Below are 18950 nucleotides of genomic sequence, written 5' to 3'. Positions count from 1 at the left end.
AGTACACTAAATAAAAACAGTTCGTAAATATTTAAATAGATGTATATTTTTGCATTAAAATAAAGCAAATCATACTAATAACTAGACCAACATTCATTCATTCATTCATACATTCATATGTCTTTAGTAACCATGCTGAATTTTGGTCAGGGTCATGATGGATCTGGAGCCTATCCCAGGAACACTGGGCAAAAGCGAGAGAATTCACTCCAGAAGTGAAGTGTCTACTGTACCGGAGTCTACTGTGCCTGCCACCCAAGTAAAATAGTAGTCTAATTAAAAGAATATGAGTAATTATATTATTTACTGTAATACTTTATCCACCTCCGGCCTACCAAAAAGATGCTATAATATTACCTCATATCAGCTCTTGGCATGGCTCCATCTGTAGTTGGGTTCACTGAGTTTCCTGGACTTCATGCAGACATGTAGACATAGTTGTAGGTTCGTTTAGACTCAGAATGAAAAGATTATTATTTTTTTCACTGTGCCCACCTTATCATATTACCCAGCTTTGGGAAAGAAGGTTGTACAAGGGTTTTTATTTTTCATATATATATATATATATATATATATATATATATATATATATATATATATATATATATATATATATATATATATATATAATTTTTTGCATACATTTTAGCTTCATAAAGAAAACCTCCTTGGTAGGAAACCCCTATTGCTCTACAACTATTTAGGTTTTGGATTAAACCTTTATTGATGATGTCCAGTGTTTACTTTAAAAGCTCTGTGCTTCTGTATGGTCGCTGTTAACCTCCTAAAAGCACTTATTGTTCTCTGTGTTTGTTGCGCCAACCTTATTTGTGCCTCTGTACAATGTTTATACTGTTTAATATTAGAGCTGTGGCAGGTTTTGGGAGGGGGATGGGGTCAAGAACTGCCAAAGCTTTTTGAAGGATAGGAAGTAACAAATGGTGAGCCTTTTGAAAAAGTATGAATAGTTGTTGCAAATCTGTCCGAGCTTTCTTCCATAAAACTGTCAACGCTCTGAGTTTACTGATATCCCGACTTCCTATTTGTTTCACAGGTAATGTTTTGCTGCTTCACTGGTGCTTATAAGCTGATGTAAATTATTTACACTGGCAAAACTCAGCACACGTCCTTTTCTGACCCCATGTGTACTACAGAAGAATCTGAGAATAACAATGAACAAAGTGTAACACTTTAATTTTGTTGCAAGTCCCTCCTGTTTGTGTCCTAAGGGAGGGAGTGCAGTTGAAGTCCAACTCCTGTTTGGAATGCTTCATTTGAGCACAAATTAAAGGGGGGAGTAAAAGAATTATGTAGTTTAACAACCTCAAAATGTATTAGACAGCACAATAACATTACCTGAATGGGAGTGGGAGTAAACATTTTATTACTGCTGAGCACTACTCTAAATCGAGATCATTTCTCTCCATGCCTACATGAGTAATGAGTATGAGTAATGTAATGAGCAGGACTCAACAGGAAATACTGGGCATGTCCTGATATGAAATTACTTGGTCCTTCCCTCTGGCACACTAAAGAAACTCTGCTTCTCTCCCAAACCACTCCCTCTAACAAGTATGAGCAAGCAACAATGATAAAGCACATCAGAACAGGGAGGTTCCTCCCCTGCACCGGCTCAGCTACTCTACACGGCATTATTACTCAAACCTGACTTTAAGAGAGTCAGGAGTTAGCTCTCGCGATAGCTATGGACTTCAGTCTTTGGACTGATAATGTGTAACGTGAAAGCTTCATTGGACTTCCAGCAGAAACACTATCCTGCAACTTAGTACTGAGACTGTTGAATTTGTGAGTCTTGGCTGTGGAGGTCTGCTGTGATAAGATCTTCTTAGGCCTACAGAAGTCATGGATCTGACACTGTGGCAGTATCAGTTCCGCATCATCATGCTTGGCGACTCTACGGTGGGCAAGTCATCCATGCTGAAGCGTTACACGGAGGACCAGTTCCTGGAGTGTATTAACGAGACGGTTGGAGTGGACTTCTACGTGCATTTCCTGGAGGTGGAGCCTGGTATGATGATCAAACTCCAATTCTGGGACACAGCTGGACAGGAGAGGTTCAGGTATAGCACAGTGACGATTAATGTATTTTATTGTTAATTGATATTCTGGGGATTCTTGCTATCCTGTTCGTGAATTATTTCCTTTTCTAAATGTTCTACTTGTGCAGTCTTGGCCCAGACTTGGAATGTTGGAATGTTAATCTTATTGATTTATGGTTTTAAGGGAGGTAGCAAAGCAGTTTCTTAGATTAGTTGCAGAAAAAACATACATTTTTAAAGACCAGATGCACTAACAGTACAAAGATCAAAACTGGCCACATTTGCCTAACCCCATGTTTGTGAGACAGCAGAAATGCAAATGATGCAGTTTTTCTTTCGGCTCACACAATACTCCAATTCCAGTTACAAACATTTGGAAACATGTACATTCATAATATATGTTTTGTGCTTTTTGCTTACAATTCCATTTTACACTCAAGCTACTGAGTTAATTTTGTGTCATAGTTTAAACCACACCAAAATACATTTACCATTCACTTTATTAGGAACACATTTACACCTGTACATTCATGCAATTATCCAATCAGCCAATCATGTGGCAGCAGCGCAATATGCAATCATGCAGGTCAAAAGCTTTAGTCAAAATGCCAAAGCCATTAGTGATCAGGGGCCACTACTGACCATGCTGTCTTGGTGGGAGGGATGGCATACTCTCTCTCCTGTCAATCACAGTGATGCAGCAGTTCAGAAAGATGTCATTGGCTTGAAGCACATGTTAGCGTTCACACTCCTTGGTTGGTAGCTGTTGTATGAAAGATGGGTAGAGCTGGCTGATGGGAGTTTACACAGAATGGTGGCGACAAACATCCATTCCATGGTCACTGAGATCACATTTGTTCCCCATTCTGATGTTTGATGTGAACATTAACTGAAGCTCTAGACCTATATCTGCCATTGTTCTGCTGCCACATGAATAACTAATTGGATAACTGTATGAATAAGAAAGGGTACATGTACACCTATTAATGTGGTCAGTGAAGGTAAGTGTATTAAGAGCATCAAGATACTGATCTGCAAGCATATTTGTGTCATAATATAATGCTAATGTTCCACAAATGGGACATTTAATCTAAACGCCTCAATCATCTCAACACCCAAGATAAATAAGTACTGTATGTGCAAAGCGCAGACCTTTTACATGTCGAGATTTATATACAAAAAAGGACCTGATTATAGGAAACTAATACTACCTGAGAAAATCAACTCTTTACCCAAAAAATTTTGAAAAACTACAGTTGCTTGTGAATCCTATGATGCATATTTCTTATTAAATAAGACATTTCTTTTTATTGAGTGAGATCACATTTTAGGAGATACACTATATGACCAAAGGTATGTAGAAACCTAACCATGACCTTCTTCCCCAACTGTTCTTCCCCAACTTCTTACATAGCTGCTTCCACAAAATTTAAAGCACAATTGTCTAGAATGTCTTTCTACTGGAATTAAGAGGCCCAAACATGTTCCAGCATGACAATGCCCCTGTGCACAAAGCAAGGGTTATGAAAACATGGTTTGCCAAGGCTGGTGTGGAAGAACTCTAGTGGCACCTGACCAAAATCTAGTGGAAAGCCCTCTCAGAAAAGTGGATGTTATTATAGCTGCAAAGGGAGACTAAATCTATAATGGGATGTTCAACAAGAACATACGACCATGATTGGTCAAGTGTTCACATACTTTTGGCAATACAGTGTATTTATGCAGAAAACCAGATAATTACCAAAGATTACCAAGTGCATTTTTGCAACTGTATAATTGCTTAAGGGTGCTGTTCTGACTGTAATTAACTTCTGTCTTACTGTAATTATGAGGGAAAAAGAAAAAAGAATGTTACAAACCAGTGGTATTTCCAGGGGAACACAAGCAAATGTTACAAGAGATAGCAAATGTTACAAGAGGTTTTAAAGCCCTCATACACTCAAAATATAACTAATGTACAGTATCTGCTATTACATTACCACTATTCCTGTTGTAGGTCAGTGACACGCTCCTACTACCGGAACTCAGTTGGAGGCCTGTTGGTGTTCGACATAGGGAACCGCGCCTCGTTTGAGCATGTGAGAGACTGGTATGCAGAAGTGTGCGAGCATGTCATGCCTCATGCCATGATCTTCGTGCTGGTGGGCCATAAGAGCGACCGTGAGTTGGACGGAGAGCGCACTGTTTCCAAAGAGGAGGCTGAGAAGCTGGCTGCTCAGCTCGGAACAACATATGTAGAAGCTTCGGCCAAAACGGGCCAGAATATCCAAATGTGCTTTGAGGTACTGACACGGCGAATCTACCAGGGGCTGCAAAGTGGAGAGGTGAAGCTGAGAGAGGGCTGGGATGGAATAAAGAGTTCAGCCCTACAAGCACAACAATTACAGAGTCTCCAAGAAAGTGAGCAAACAAAGGAGAAAAAACGCTGCTGTTAGCCCCTTACAAACTGTCTATTAATTATACTATAAAGGGAACATTGCATCATTGATGTCCAATGTCTAAAGATTCCTCTAAGAGACTATTATCAATATGGTGACCTGATGCTGATACTTACTAAGTATCACCATCAAGCATTATTCCCTAAACACCTGATTTCACCAGTTTGATTTCCTTTCTGAAGGAATGAGATCTTACAGGAGCTATGAAATCTGCTGTTTTGACATATTTCTAGCAGGAACAGAAAATTCCTTAAAATTACAATAGCAATGTGGAGCAAAATTTACCCTTAAAAAAGCAGAATTTCCTTTTTTTTATTATATGTTTTATACTTTTTACAGATGGATGTGCATTTTCTTTGCTTGATTTAGATATAGGAAGTTTACAAGATAGAAGTTTACCTGATACTAGATCGTGAAGCATATCTGAGATAATGTTATAAATATGTCATATATACGGAGAGGCATTACATGAAAATATTTAAGTATAAAAATATATGGTTGTAAAGTTGTATCTACTTTGGCTTTATTGAAAATCAAAACATGGCTCAGTATCTTAAAATCACATAATTGTCAAATAGAAGCCTATAATTCCTAGGTCTCATTTTGGGTAATTAGTTATTTAACTGGGGTGTTGTCCAGACTCTGTTTCAGGGTACACAGCTGTTGCATTGTCTCTCTGCTGCATTACAGCCATATTAGCATTGTCCTTTTCATATTTTGGTAAGACACTTTGGGATACATACTGTATATCTTACAATAAAAATTCCAAAAGACAAATCTCAGCTCAGCGTTTTTCCTCAGTGCATTTGCATAATGTTTCTGCTTAAGAATAGATTTTTTAAAAATGTATTTTATATCTAACCAAGATATTTCTGAATCGTAATAATAAGAATGATAAATTATTCAATCAGACTCTGTGTGCTTCAGATCCATCCCACTTTTGACGTAATTGTTTCTTGCCTTCAGAGTTGATCTGGAGGTGATCAACTCTTGCCTTATCAAATTTGGCTTATATGGTTCTTTCACATTACATTATATTAAATGTAGGTCCCTTACATTTTATTTTCTTTGTTATGGACACTACTATTCTATTCTATAGAATAGAATACTTCTATTTGTAGTGATCAGCAAAGGGAGTGTTTGTTTGAGGCATTTTATTTGCTAATCACTACAGATAGAAGCAAAAAGTTATTAGTAACGTATATTACCTCAAGCACTCTAATATTAACTATATGGCCAAAAGTATGTGTCATGCTGGAACAGGTCCCTTAGTTCCAGTGAAGGGAAATCCTAATACTACAGCATGGAAAGACATTCTGTACAATCATGTGGGCAACATGGGGGTCTTGGTTAGGCATCCACATACTTATGGCCATATAGTGTATCAGCCACATTTTTCTGGTGTCCAGTCTTAACTGGTAAAAATAGATAAAAGTTATTCGTAAATTTAGGTCAAAATCTTAAATATATAATGGGTGTGTGTGTGTGTGTGGGCGACTGTGCCCGAGTCCCCTGGGATAGGCTCCAGGCTCCCTGTGACCCTGTGCAGGATAAGCGGTATAGAAAAAGGATGGATGTAGTACTGAATTACTACAAGGTACTGGATTTGGTGGTTCTAAATTATCCCTAAATGTCCATGAGTGTGTGGGTGTGCACAATTTGCCATATTTCCACCTCATGACTAGTGTTCCTGTGAGAGACACCAGATCCACCACAACCCTGTTCAGAATAAATGAATAAATATTACTGAATAAATGAATGAAATAATTTACGTAATATTAGAAGGACAAGCTAACTGCAGAAAAGGGTGATAGAATATTTATTTTATGCTCCAACCCAAACACTGACTCCTATATAAGGCTATCTTGCCAAAAATAAATAATGAAGTTGGTGATCTATTACATTGCTTTTTGCCTTACATCCATTAGTTAACTTCCTGCTTCCTTTTTCCACTTCTTTTTGTTCCCTCTTCCTCTGTTGACTTCCTCAAAAGTAAAATAGTGCAACCATTTAAAACAATTCATGCAAGTCACAGACGTGCTAAAGAGATGAGAACTCTTTAGGAGGGTTTACATTTTGAAAATCTGGCACACACATACAGACAGATGGGCAAAGAGTTGGTAGAAGATATTATTACTGGCTGATTGCCTCCTTAAACTGTGTGCAGTGGAGTCATGTCAGTCCAAGGATCATTAATTTAAAAGTCTGTCTAATGTGAAAGCCTGTACAAATTGAAAACTCCATTCTCACAGTTAAAAGCCATGAACCTTGCCTTTTATTTTTTTTTTACATTTCAAACACAGAGGACACAGTGCATCTCAACCAGCTCCCTAGTTCACTAGTCACGGCACTGATCAGGCAGTCGGCCATTTTAAGAGCAGTTTCAACTGCAAAAACGTTCCGGTGCACTGGAACTTCCTAAAAAATGTCTCAATGCACAACAAAAACCATGGAGAATCGACTCTCACTATGTTCCTGCTTCTCAGCTCGAAAAAGATGGGGGACAAACTCTCAGCCAACTTCCGTCTACAAATGTAAGTATCGTTGATGGAGCTCTCAAATGATTACTTATGTTAACGATTTTTAACTTTATTTGATGTTCTGTAAATGGTTTGTTTGAGTCTAACGACTTTTAAGTGTTTAATAATTAAAAAAAAAAAAAATCCACTAGCTTGTCAATAATTCTGCTTGATGACTCTACATATAAAACTTAAATATTTGTAAGTTTGACATTTTTGGTGACGTTTTACAACACAAGTACGTAATCATGTCCCCAGAAATGCAGTTATCAGTGTCCCAGTGTGTAGTGAGCCAGGGTCCTTACCAGTGCCCAAACTCATGTACACGATATACTGATTCACGATGTACTGAACTAGGGAACTGCTTGAGACACACTCAGAGACACTACAGGACTCTGTCAAGTATATCATCATTCAAAAGGTCACAGGTTACATGTTGCACTGTTGTTTTAACAGTTATTGATGGCAGCAGTCACTGTAAAAGCCATTGCTGTTATACTGGTTGGGCAGTTGTAAGAGGGTGGGTGTGTCTAGGTGATTATTTACTGACTGTACGAATGTTGCAAAAAACTATGGCCCTGTTTGTGAAAAAGGTGATACCTATCTAGAGGTATACACATGTACACTTATTATGAATAAAGATTTTATTATTTAAATTATGGACTTCAATTATGAAGACGGACGCCCATGCTAAAGGGAGTTCCATGGAAAACACCTAAACAGGGAGCTCCAGTATTTTCAGTATATTCAGTGAAGATTTTTTTTCTTTTCATGTACAAAACAATGAAAATCATTGGACGTCACATGAAATTATGAACTCATGGATATGTAGCACATTAGATGTACCAACAGCAAATCTAACCTGTCCTGTATCACCGAACTAGTCATCTTTTGTTGCTAAAATTGCAGTTATTGAATCAAGATTCATATTGGCAAAAGCTGTAGATCAACATGCTGATTTGTATTGCATTATTCATAAAAATATCAGCATTTGCTGGCAGTTAATTTGAGGACTGAGTTAATTGTGTCATTGCTAGGCGATGGCTCACAATCTCACCATACAAACAAAGGAAGCAGTGACAAACATCATAATGCAATCTTCACAAATCCTGGATTATATTGTGTTTGCTCTTACAATGGCTTTACTGCTATTTCTTGTTTTACAGTCGGCTTCTCCTTCACATAACTCAAATTTAAACTCATCATAGCTACAAAATAATCTTTTACTTATGGTCACACATTCAAGGTCTCACATTAAGCATTTTATTAACCCAATAACTACAGTATAAACTCATTCATTCATCTTCAGTAAACTGCTTTATCATGGTCAGGGTTGTGGTGGATCCAGGGCCTGGGCGTAAGATACACCCTGAATGAGACACCAGTCCATTGAAGGACAAGACAGCCACACATTCACACACTCATTCACACCTAAGGCAAATTAGGGTAACCAGTCCATATAGCAGCAAGTTTTTGGGAGGTGGGAGAAAACCAAAGAATCTGGAGGGGAAACTCACACGGACATGGGAAGAACCTGGGAAACTCCACACAAGGAACTTGAGCTCAGGATCCAAGCTGGAGCTGTGATATGGCAATGTAATGTGTTGCACATACTTCCTGATATTTTTACTTCCTTCTCTGTGTATAATTGTGTTTTAATGGATTTTACCAAGACAATAGCTTAAACTGAGAAATTAGTGTTAGAATTTGCATAATCCAAATTTGTGACTGAAAAAGAATCTATTCTATTAAAAACCTGCTGTGAACTTCGATTCACTAAGTGATGATATAAAGTAAATCACATTGTTCTATATTCCAGCTCCAAACAAAAATCTCTTACCCACACTTGTTATTTATTCCCCATATTTTTATATCAGAACCAATTTGGGGCCTAATTTAAACTACATCTACAATGAAAAAAAGCTTACTAAATTTACTCAGATGTGTACATTGGTTCCACATGAATGAATTGAGTTACATTAACTCAATTTGTTTTTGTGCATCCAACATGATTTATGCATCTTCATCACACACACACCTGTTCCTTCCTGCTTATGATGTCCAGATGTGTTCTTGCTCAATGTATATCACTGAAAACTTGCTTCACTCATGTGTTTAGTCACTTGTCAACACAGCATCTTTGCTTCAATCTCTCTCTGCTCTTGAATTTCCATTTTACCCCTTTTTGCTTTGCAAAACAATATAATACTAATATTAATTTCAAGTGTACTAGTTTCAGTTTTTATAAAATTTACACAATAGACAATAGATGACTTACATGTATCCCAACCATGTGTAGGACTAGATATGTCTTTGCTAATATCACATTTTTCCAAAAGGTTAAAACGTCATATTTATATTATATATATATATATATATATATATATATATAGCTTTGTCATGCATGTATGGGAAATGTGTAGATAATCAAATAATTTTATTTTTTTTTTTGGAAAAACAAAAACAGACAAACCACACAAACCCCCCCCCCCCCCCCCAAAAAACAAAAAAACAAACAAAAAAAAAACAAAAAACAAACAAAAAAACCCATCCCAACCCCATTAACATAAGGCTTCGGACAATTCTGTGATAATGTTTGGCTACACTATGACTGCAGTACTGTGAAACAAATCCTACATTAGGACTACATACTACAAACACTGCAAAAAACACATGCCATGTGTGACTACATGCCCTGGGTGGGTACTTTTCTCAACAAAGCAAATCAAATGTGTAGAACAATTACTCTAATGGGCAAAACTGCAAAAGACCAAATGTTACTTAAGTACTAAGAAAAGTACTGCATATGTGAAGTCCCTGAAGGAACATAATACAGCTCCAATACAGAAAGCCTCTATACACCACCATGACAAGCACAACTACCATCAATCAAATAATAAGCATCTTTGCAACCTATACTGCAGTAATGCATATTAACATTCACTTGCCCAAGCAAACTAAAATGTTATATTTAATAATAATGATAATAATAGCCATGATGAAAACCTAGCTAAGTTAGCTAGAACTTAATAGCAATTTTTGATAGAATTTAAATTGCAATGCAACCCACATATTGCAAAAGGCTACTCGAGTATCTGTTCAACTGAACATGTTTTGTTGTTACAGAATTACTGCATTGGACAATTAAAATCTAACTGGATTTACTGAAGAAGCAGATAATAGCACCTTAATTTGACATACTTAGTGAGCCGTTAAGAGGGCGGATAAGTAATCACACACGTAGCAAAAATTTCAAAGTCAAAAATACCTGAAGCAAGCAATCACTATGTTAACTGTGCATAATTATTCTTCTTCTGCCACCACCTTCATTATGTTTCCTTTCTAAACAATGACCAAATTAATAAATGATCTCTGGACACATCACAGACATTTAACTTGGGAATAGTTAAATAGTTAACCATGTGCCCAGAAGCACTCTTTACCACTACACACCTTCATAGTGGAATGAATGGCGACAGTGGGCTGATCCAGTAATCATGTTTTATGCAGCATTTGAGATCCATTATAACATTTAGGCTTATGACAGTATAGTAATCATCATCAGCATCAGACAAAGAACGAAACACAAGTTACAGTTAACAGTTTGGGCAAGTGATTCTGACATCTGAAAAAGGTGAAACACTAGAAGCAGTTGGCTGATACCAGCACATCTATCAGCCTGATTTTCAAAAAAAAAAAAAAAAATATCCTCAGAGTCAAAACCCACAGAGCAAAAAAAAAGAGCAAGAGAAATGTCAATCTTCTGCATTCTTCCTATTTTTTGGTCGTCTTGCGGATCAGTGCCATTCTCTAGAAGAACAAAAGACATTATGCAAAATTACCAATTTGTTCAAGATCTGTATTCTGCGTGGAAGATCTGAAAGCATGAAGACTGACCTGTTTGTGTGCTTCTGTAGTACACGCCTTTTTGTACGGTCGGATTTCATCGGAGCCAAAGCCAGGGATCCACATGTTCCACTGACGCTCTGTAGAGTCACAGCACAGAAACAGTGCTTAAGCAGTGTAAACCTCACAATCACAGCTATTGTGGATTACATTCTGTGTTTACTTTGTGCTTATGCAGCACAAGTTTAGAACCAACCACAATCTCCAACACTGGAGAAACACCAGAGTTCTGCGAGTCAAAACCGATTGCTGAAAGCTATTAAGCATGATCAGCTGATGCCGAGTTTGGATTCCACGACACTTATCTACTGGAAGACACCAAACATTCTTTAAATTGATTTAATGCCAATTAAAGAAGCTGGAAGTAACTTGCAGTAAGCTTTCATAACCAAAAGCTATATGCTCAATGTGACATCCTAAACAACAGAGAAAGACTGGGTATCCATGGCAATCAATTTCTTTACTCTAGTTGTGATTCCATTTTAGTTTTCAGACTGCTCCTATTGTACTTTTGGTTTCAGTCATATGTTGCCTGCACACATTGCTCATTGTCAGTGCTGTCCGTATGGTAGAACACTGCAAAATGCACTTCCCTCAAATACACACCAATAAAGCCATGACACAACACATGCTGAACTTTGCTTAATTACTCTATTATTTCACTCAAAAGACTGAAATTGTCCTTTTGAAAATCTAAGTCAGATTCACTGCAGTCAAAAATATTACCCAATTACAAAGGTTTTTTTTTTCACTACAGTATTAACAGCCTATTCCTTTCATTTATTTATGACCTAAATATGCATGTTGATGTCAAACAGAAGATTTTGTTTCGAGATGTTGTGTAATAACTAAATGGTGTAGAAAAACTAAGAACTAAATGAAGACTCTCAGACATGATTTGAACAGATTAGAAATATTTCATATATCCAAGATTTGGAAGCATGAGTCACAAAAAAAGAGCAACGTTGTTAAAATAAATAATTTTTTTTTAAAGGACTCACCAAGGTGCAACTGCACATCCTTTACTTCTAGAGTGTTAGACTTGCGGTGGCGGGCAAGCTGACAGGCCGCGGTCACGACACTCTCTATAAAATCATCAGCAACTTGTAGCAACATCTGAGAGAAAAGACAAAGGGAGAGGATTGTGTCCCAAATCAACAAGCCTTATTGAAAGGTCATGTAGGAAAATATACTTGTGACAATGGTACAATCTGAACACCTGACATGAAGCAGTAAAAATTTTAGATTGGTATTTCAATATATTGTACAAAGCCACTTTTTGTACACAGATTTCTAAAAAGATTTCTATTTATATGAAAATAAACTAAAATAAACAACACCACAAATGCATCTCCTCTCCATTCACATAAGCCTGTCTATTCAGTTTAAACTACTTCACGTTTATTTATAAAGCAAATTCAAAAACAACAAATGTTGTAACCAAAGTGCTGTACAATAAAAAAAATAAAAATGCATTAATACCAGAATTAAATAGAATTTTCAAAGTGTTAAAAGAACAAACTAATAAAACATTGTAAAACATACAAATAAAAACCCCTATACATCTCAAACAACATTGTGTCTTCAATCTAGATTTAAATATGGCCAATGAGGAAGACCCAACAACAAATGGAAGTGCGTTCCACAACCTGGGGGCCGCAACTACAGACGCACGAACAAGGAACAGACAGAAGTAACTGATTTGATGATCGAAGAGACCTAGGTGCAGAATACTCATCTAGGGAGTAGAGTGATGAATTACCTCCTCAACATCTTCATCGAGCTGCTCATTGGGGTCAATTTCCCGCACAAGGTCCTGCAGTTTTTTCTTACTGAGCACCTGCAAAGCACAGAGTAGTTATACATCTGGATCAGGCTCATACTGAAATGTGGTGAGATGTAAGCTTTTTGTATGAGCCAGAACTTTTCTTAAAGTAAAACAGATTGGAAACTAAAGCTGGAACCTAAATAAAGTTCACGTATTTTTACAGTTCATGTTTTTCCAAGATTGTCTATTATTTGGACAATGAAATCACAATCAAGGTGGCTGTGGATCAAGTGGTAGAGCGGGTTGTCTACTCCACATGCCGAAGTGCCCTTGGGCAAGACACTGAACTCCAAGTTGCTCCATATGGCAGGCTAGCACCTTGCACTGGTGTGTGTGTGTTTGAGAGAGAGAGAATGAGAAACAGTGTAAAGCACTTTGTAGAACCGCTAAGGTTAAAAGGCTCCATATAAGTGCAGACCATTTACAACTCACACTTTGCTTACTCATACAGAATTCCCCATATCTCATCACAATTTTTATGAGACGAAGTCATGCAATGATTAATTGTGGTCCATGGGTTTGGGAACACTAAAGAACTGACCCATGCACGAGTGACTACACACACACATCATTTAGCCTCCAATAAGCAGCGAAATGTTTGAGTCTATTATGAGGGTAGACACATTGGAAGAGAAAAAAAAATCATATAAAATCAGCAGCTCTATTGATGTAGACCTGCCGTGACCTTTAGAGACAAATGAAATATAAGAGTGGCAGGAACAACTGGAACTGCGACATTACAAAACTGTCTTCGTGGTTTTCTGGGGTGTGGACAGCCTCACCTGAGTTCCCTCAGGACTCACTCTCCCAGCAGGCCCTGGGGTTCCTAGGCCTTTCCCTGGAACGGCAGTGTTATTGGCCATGTTGGTGGCGAGGGGCGGAGTTGACGAGCTCTCAGTTTTCACAGCGCTGTAAAGGTTGGACCGGCCAGGCTGCTGTTGATATTGATTCATTCTGTGCTGAGGAAAGGCTATCAGTCAGGAGCCTCCTGTCAGGCTGTGTTTAAAACTGTTAAAAATATATAATAATAATTAAAAATAAATAAATAAACACATAATGATTACTGTGTTGACATGAAGGAGTAGGAATTATTCCAATCTAACAACCTGAAATAACACACTGTAAAGCAGCATCACTGATTCTTTACAAGCTGTCTGTAATAGCAAGGAGATGTGATTACAAATCATAGCTCAACATGTTCATGTGTGCAGAACTTCTCATGGAGTCACAGAAGTGTGGATGGTTTTAGTTGGGTTTTGTTTTCCACTAGATGTCACTGAGGACTTCTGGGAATGAGCTAGAGTGAAACGACACTTGTGTATTTATGATTTTAAACCGCTTAAGGAAGCACAGTGCCAATGCCCTCTCTATTAATCTCCCGTAAGTGTCAGTGGAGCATACAGCAAAACATCAATGTCTTAATAGGTCTATAACATTTAGGTGTCATGGTGTCAATTTTTATAAGACGAAGTACTGTCAGTAATTTGCGCCAGATCACATTCTGGTCCCTCTCAAATTTGGAGTGCTTGCTTTCCCAAACTTATTTTACATTGATCAGGCACCTCTGCAGATTTTTTTCCCCTTAGTAAGAATACTATATTCTTTTTGAAAAATGAACAATCAATAATCCATTAAGTCTTAACGCCCTTCCAAAAATACAATCTGCTCATTTCCAACTGGAAGATAGTAATCATGGCATGCTCATGTTTCAGTGACATGGTCTCATTTGATCACACATCATGCACATAGCTAAAGAAGGCAGCTGACTATGTTGTCATTTCTGTTGGCCTACTACTCACAAAATTCAACCGTGTGCCATATGGGCATGTTTGGATTTCTAAATTGCACAGATGACAGCACTGTGTTGTGGAGTAATCTGGGTTATTGGGCAAGGTCTTTTTTTTTGTCATTGATCTCAGGTTGTTATAGTTGCGTTATGTTGTTCGTGTCATAACGTACTTTGGTAAGACCTGCTGTTCTGAACATTTCCCTCCCTGTCCTCTTGTTGGATCATCTCTCAGTTGGTGTTCTGGTGCATCATGTTTTCCAAATTAAGTCCTGGATTGAGTGTAAATATGAGTGCACAGCAAGAGCGTATTACAGTAGGTCTGGAGCTCCTGTATATAGCTGTTTGGTAGGACGGACACTTCAGGCTTTGGCCATAAATATAACGGTCCAATGTCTGTATCAGAAGCCATCTAACTTTGCAACTGTGGTACACCATGTGGCCAAAAGTATGTGGACACCTGACCATCAGACCCATACGTGCTTGTTGAGCATCCCATTTCAAAGCTGGTTAAAATTGCTAACAGCATCCACTCTTCTATGAAGGCCTTCCACTAGATTGTGGGGATTTGCCATCCAGTTGCATTAGTGAGATCCAGCGAGGAACCCTGGCATACAGTCACCATCGCAGTTCATCCGAAAGGTTTTCAGTGGGGTTTAGGTTAAGGCTCGGTGCAGGCTACTAGAGTTGTGCTACACCAACTTTGGTAAACCAGGTTTTCATGGACCTCACCATGTTTGCAGGAGAACAGTCCTGCTGGAACTAGTTTCTGCCGTAACAAAACGTACCATCCTCCATCACGGACTCCAACAACACCGTGGCCAAGTCCAGGGCAATCTGCCTCCCATTGCTCGCCATATCATCTATCGCCATAGGTAGCGTCCATTTAGTTGAACCACTTCCAATTTCTTCTGTTTGAATCACTCCGGCTGTTGTGGTCCTTGATGGTTCTGTAGTCACTTTTAAGATTTTTAAAAATTTTTTTTACTTTTCCCTACACTGTTGGTAGGTCCGGTGGTAGCCGTGTGCGGCCAAGAGCTGAAATACTTCCTGATCGACTTTTTTAGTTTTGCATCGCTCCATCTAGCTCTCGCTGGATCCTCTCCTCGGCTCCTAACCAGAGGAATGTCTGCACCTCGCTTATTGACCACAGCGTGGTTTTGAGCACAGCCATTTCTGTTTTTACAATTCGAAAGTCGTGTGAACAAATGATACTGCCATCGCTGTCGCTAACTAACTTTAAAACTAGCGGGTTCGATGTTGGGTGTCGCAAATCCAGTGACACTGATAGTGACTATTCTCTCTGACCAATCGGAGACCTGCAGGGTTTTGACGTCACATTTAGTATCGGCTTGGCTTGCTTGAAACCCTGACCGAGTTGTAGATAGTACCAGGTACTATCCACAGTGGAAATCCCCCAAAAAGCAAGCAGAGCAGAGTCGAATCGTACCACGCAGTGGAAAAGCGCCATTAGTTCCAGTGAAGGGAAATGAAAAAGCTACAGCATAAAAAGTCATCCTATACAACTGTGTGCTTCCAGCTTTGTGTCAAAAGTTTGGGGAACACCTACACGTGTGTGTGAGATGGTCAGGTGTCTACATACTTTTGGCCTTGGACCGCTTTTGTACGTTTTCCTATCCTTCCGCCTTTCAGCGGTAGAGTGTTTGACAATGTTACCTCTTTTTAACGATGGCTGCGTCCGAAACCGCATACTTACCTACTATATAGTAGGTGAAAAGTATGTGAGAAACAGTAGGTGAGAAATACCCGGATGGTGTACTGCTTCTGGTGAGAATTTGCAGTATGCAACCGATGGGCACTATGCGAGTCAAACAATCCCACAAAGCAACGGGACTGGTGCGGACGAGCTCAGGAAAAAAAGGCAGCGTCGGCTCTTTTTAAGTATTAAATCTTAATTAAACAGAACTTGATTAACAATACTCGAATAAATTGTGAACTTGTTTAAGATTTGTGTGTTTATGATGACGTCACATGACAACGCTAACATGGCGGATCTAGTATGTCCTGGATTGTAGTCATAATATACATATACACACACACACACACTCATTAGTACGTACTGTCACAGTATGCGATTTCGGACGCAGTCTCTATGTTTTATATCTCGTCATGTTTCTGTCAACTGTTTACTCCTCACTGGAAATGTAGCGCGCAGGGCATCATGGGATTGAGGAATACTGCAGCCACGAACAAACAGAAATGTTATCATTTACCAGTTTCTAACTACAGTAGTAGCCACTGTTTGCTACAAGGTCTGGCTTCACGTTACCAAGTGTGGCAAAGCATAATATAGAAATGCCTATCAATTTTAATCTCCTCAATTAAAATGGACATAATTAACTCACAAATGGCGAACAACCGCTAGGTTATCATCATTTGTAAAACGATAGCTAATTAATTTCCACTTAACTAAAACAATATATATAAAACGTAACTCACAGCATCCAAATTTCCTCTAGCAGCTCAGGTCACCGCGTCTACATTAAGCACCGTTAGATAATATTTTCCGACCAGATATCTAGACGTCTAGCAGTACAGACCAATGGCCAATATTACCACGAGCTAACGTTTCTGTCCATGTCTACAGCTCTTACAAGTTACTGTACATATATATTCTTCGACACTTTCTCCATGTTTACGTTTGCCTAAATATTAGCCTGTGTGCTAGTCCACTTTGAACCTAGCTAGCTAAACAACAGCATTTCGCCAACAGCTAATGTTGCTAATGTTGTATACAGCGCGCAGGATATGTTTTAAATGCAATATCGTATAAATACTTTACCTTATATTAAAAGCCTGGTATTATTTCTCCATCTTCTGTGGAACTGTACTATTAAATGGTCCAAAATAAGGTCTAGCAAATATAGAGCCCCCCCATTAGCTATGCAGCTAATCAAGGCGGTATTAAACACAGTGACAAGAGACTGATCAGCGGAAATGTGACATTACAACATAAAAGTCTCTGGACGAGAAACAAACTGAACAAGTTCCATTATAAGAAACATGCATTGTCATTACATAAACATAAACACTGACGACTGGAATATATGTTTTCCCTTTATTATTATGTTTATGAGTACTAGTGCTTACTCTATTTATCATGGGTTTTATTATCGACAACAAAAATCATGCTATCATTAGTAACGCTTGTATGCACTATGTGCTTATTTTGGACACTGATACACACCATGTTTGCATTTTTTTAAAACTTGCATATTATTTCTAATGTCCCAAAAACAGTTTACACCCCAATTTCACGTTTGTGTAATCCCACTGCTGCTGTAATGATAAAGACTGTCCTGTGCTCATCCCAGGACTCACATCCTTTAACAGGCTTAGTTTGGCATTTGTTATATAGGCATGATTCATAATTATCCCCACTATCTGTCCTCACCCAGAAGAGGACAGATTCCCTTTTGAGTCTGGTTCCTCTAAAGGTTTCATGTCTCCTCAAGCAGTTTGTTCATTAGGGATCTAAATTTGCATCCAGATTTCTCTACAGCTGCTTTGTGACACTTCTGACTACGTTTACATAGACAGCATTATTTATTTATTTAATTATTTACCTTACTCTGATTAAGATAATAATGTGATTAAGGTGTTTACATTAAGGTGTATTTCGCTTTTATAATACCCCTGTCATGTTCCCGTTCTACATGTTTTAGAACATACTTAGATTAACAGCCCGCGTCATTACGTCACCGCGCCACGCCGTCCGACGTCCATCAAGAATTTCACGTATCAACATACAGTTCGTCTACGTTATGGTACCGTATACAGTTTTGGGTGTTTTTATTTTATTTTTTACGAACGCTTTAAGTGCAGTTAATTATTTGTCATGCTATACGTGCAAACAGACAACTGCTTGAAGCCGTGGCCTGCGTCCCAAATCGCGTAATTACCATCTATATAGTAGCCGAGATACATGTATTTTTCCCCACTGCAGGCCTATAGTAGGCAAGTATGCGATTTGGGACGCGGCCGAACTCTCTTGTTCGCCGTAAAACGTAAAACTGCCGTGTGTGTGATCGTTTCCTGTCGCAAAATGCGGTGAAAACTCTCACACGAGTTTCATAATGTGATTAACGTGTTTACATGTCTGTAATACACGTCCATAATGCGACTAAAAGAGGAGTACTCCACCTGTCTTAATTCGATTATTGCTTACTTCTATTATGACCTTAATTAGATTAAGGTAAGTAAAAATGGCTGTTTACATGGTAGTATCTTAATCAAAATATGGTCTTAATCGGATTAAGAGTGGATTATTGTTGTCCATGTAAACGCAAGTGTCTATTGTTACAAGCTCTTTACAAATAAAATTTTTATTCAATTGAACAGTAGTCCGTACATATATTGTATTTTATAGATGTATTAACATAGCAGCAACCA

The 18950-nt window shown here is 38.3% G+C and overlaps 2 protein-coding genes across 4 annotated transcripts; one reads left to right on the top strand and one right to left on the bottom strand.

The window, feature by feature from the left end:
- Window positions 1–844: 844 nt before the first annotated feature.
- On the top strand, window positions 845–5418 carry rab42b (RAB42, member RAS oncogene family). The gene is made up of 2 exons (XM_053632421.1): window positions 845–2081; window positions 4057–5418. Exons 1-2 carry the CDS (start codon window positions 1864–1866, stop codon window positions 4493–4495), a joined length of 657 nt encoding a protein of 218 aa, XP_053488396.1. The 5' UTR covers window positions 845–1863; the 3' UTR covers window positions 4496–5418.
- A 5086-nt stretch (window positions 5419–10504) lies between these two features.
- taf12 (TAF12 RNA polymerase II, TATA box binding protein (TBP)-associated factor) lies at window positions 10505–18406 on the bottom strand. 3 transcript variants are annotated; one of them, XM_053632444.1, is made up of 7 exons: window positions 17341–17485; window positions 16619–16735; window positions 13534–13759; window positions 12686–12763; window positions 11925–12039; window positions 10915–11003; window positions 10505–10827 (listed from the first exon to the last, which is right to left on the bottom strand). In XM_053632444.1, exons 3-7 carry the CDS (start codon window positions 13702–13704, stop codon window positions 10792–10794), a joined length of 489 nt encoding a protein of 162 aa, XP_053488419.1. In that variant the 5' UTR covers window positions 13705–13759; window positions 16619–16735; window positions 17341–17485; the 3' UTR covers window positions 10505–10791. The 3 variants fall into 3 exon arrangements, with proteins under 3 accessions (XP_053488419.1, XP_053488429.1, XP_053488410.1); XM_053632454.1 differs by lacking the exons at window positions 16619–16735; window positions 17341–17485 and adding an exon at window positions 18231–18406; XM_053632435.1 differs by lacking the exon at window positions 16619–16735 and having other exon boundaries at window positions 17341–17498.
- Between the last annotated feature and the right edge of the window lie 544 nt (window positions 18407–18950).

The sequence above is a fragment of the Ictalurus furcatus genome, chromosome 1, assembly GCF_023375685.1.
Source record: "Ictalurus furcatus strain D&B chromosome 1, Billie_1.0, whole genome shotgun sequence".
Lineage (NCBI taxonomy): Eukaryota > Metazoa > Chordata > Actinopteri > Siluriformes > Ictaluridae > Ictalurus > Ictalurus furcatus.
Note: the sequence above shows the minus strand (reverse complement) of the source record. Positions and strands in the feature narration are given on the sequence as shown.

Excerpts from the sequence above, each read along its gene's own strand:
- rab42b (XM_053632421.1), top strand. The coding sequence starts at position 1,864 with ATGGATCTGACACTGTGGCAGTATCAGTTCCGCATCATCATGCTTGGC. Across the intron at positions 2,082-4,056 it reads GCTGGACAGGAGAGGTTCAG|GTCAGTGACACGCTCCTACT; the intron begins GTATAGCACAGT and ends TTCCTGTTGTAG.
- taf12 (XM_053632454.1), bottom strand. The coding sequence starts at position 13,704 with ATGAATCAATATCAACAGCAGCCTGGCCGGTCCAACCTTTACAGCGCT. Across the intron at positions 11,004-11,924 it reads GGATGTGCAGTTGCACCTTG|AGCGTCAGTGGAACATGTGG; the intron begins GTGAGTCCTTTA and ends GTGACTCTACAG. Across the intron at positions 10,828-10,914 it reads CTACAGAAGCACACAAACAG|AGAATGGCACTGATCCGCAA; the intron begins GTCAGTCTTCAT and ends TTGTTCTTCTAG.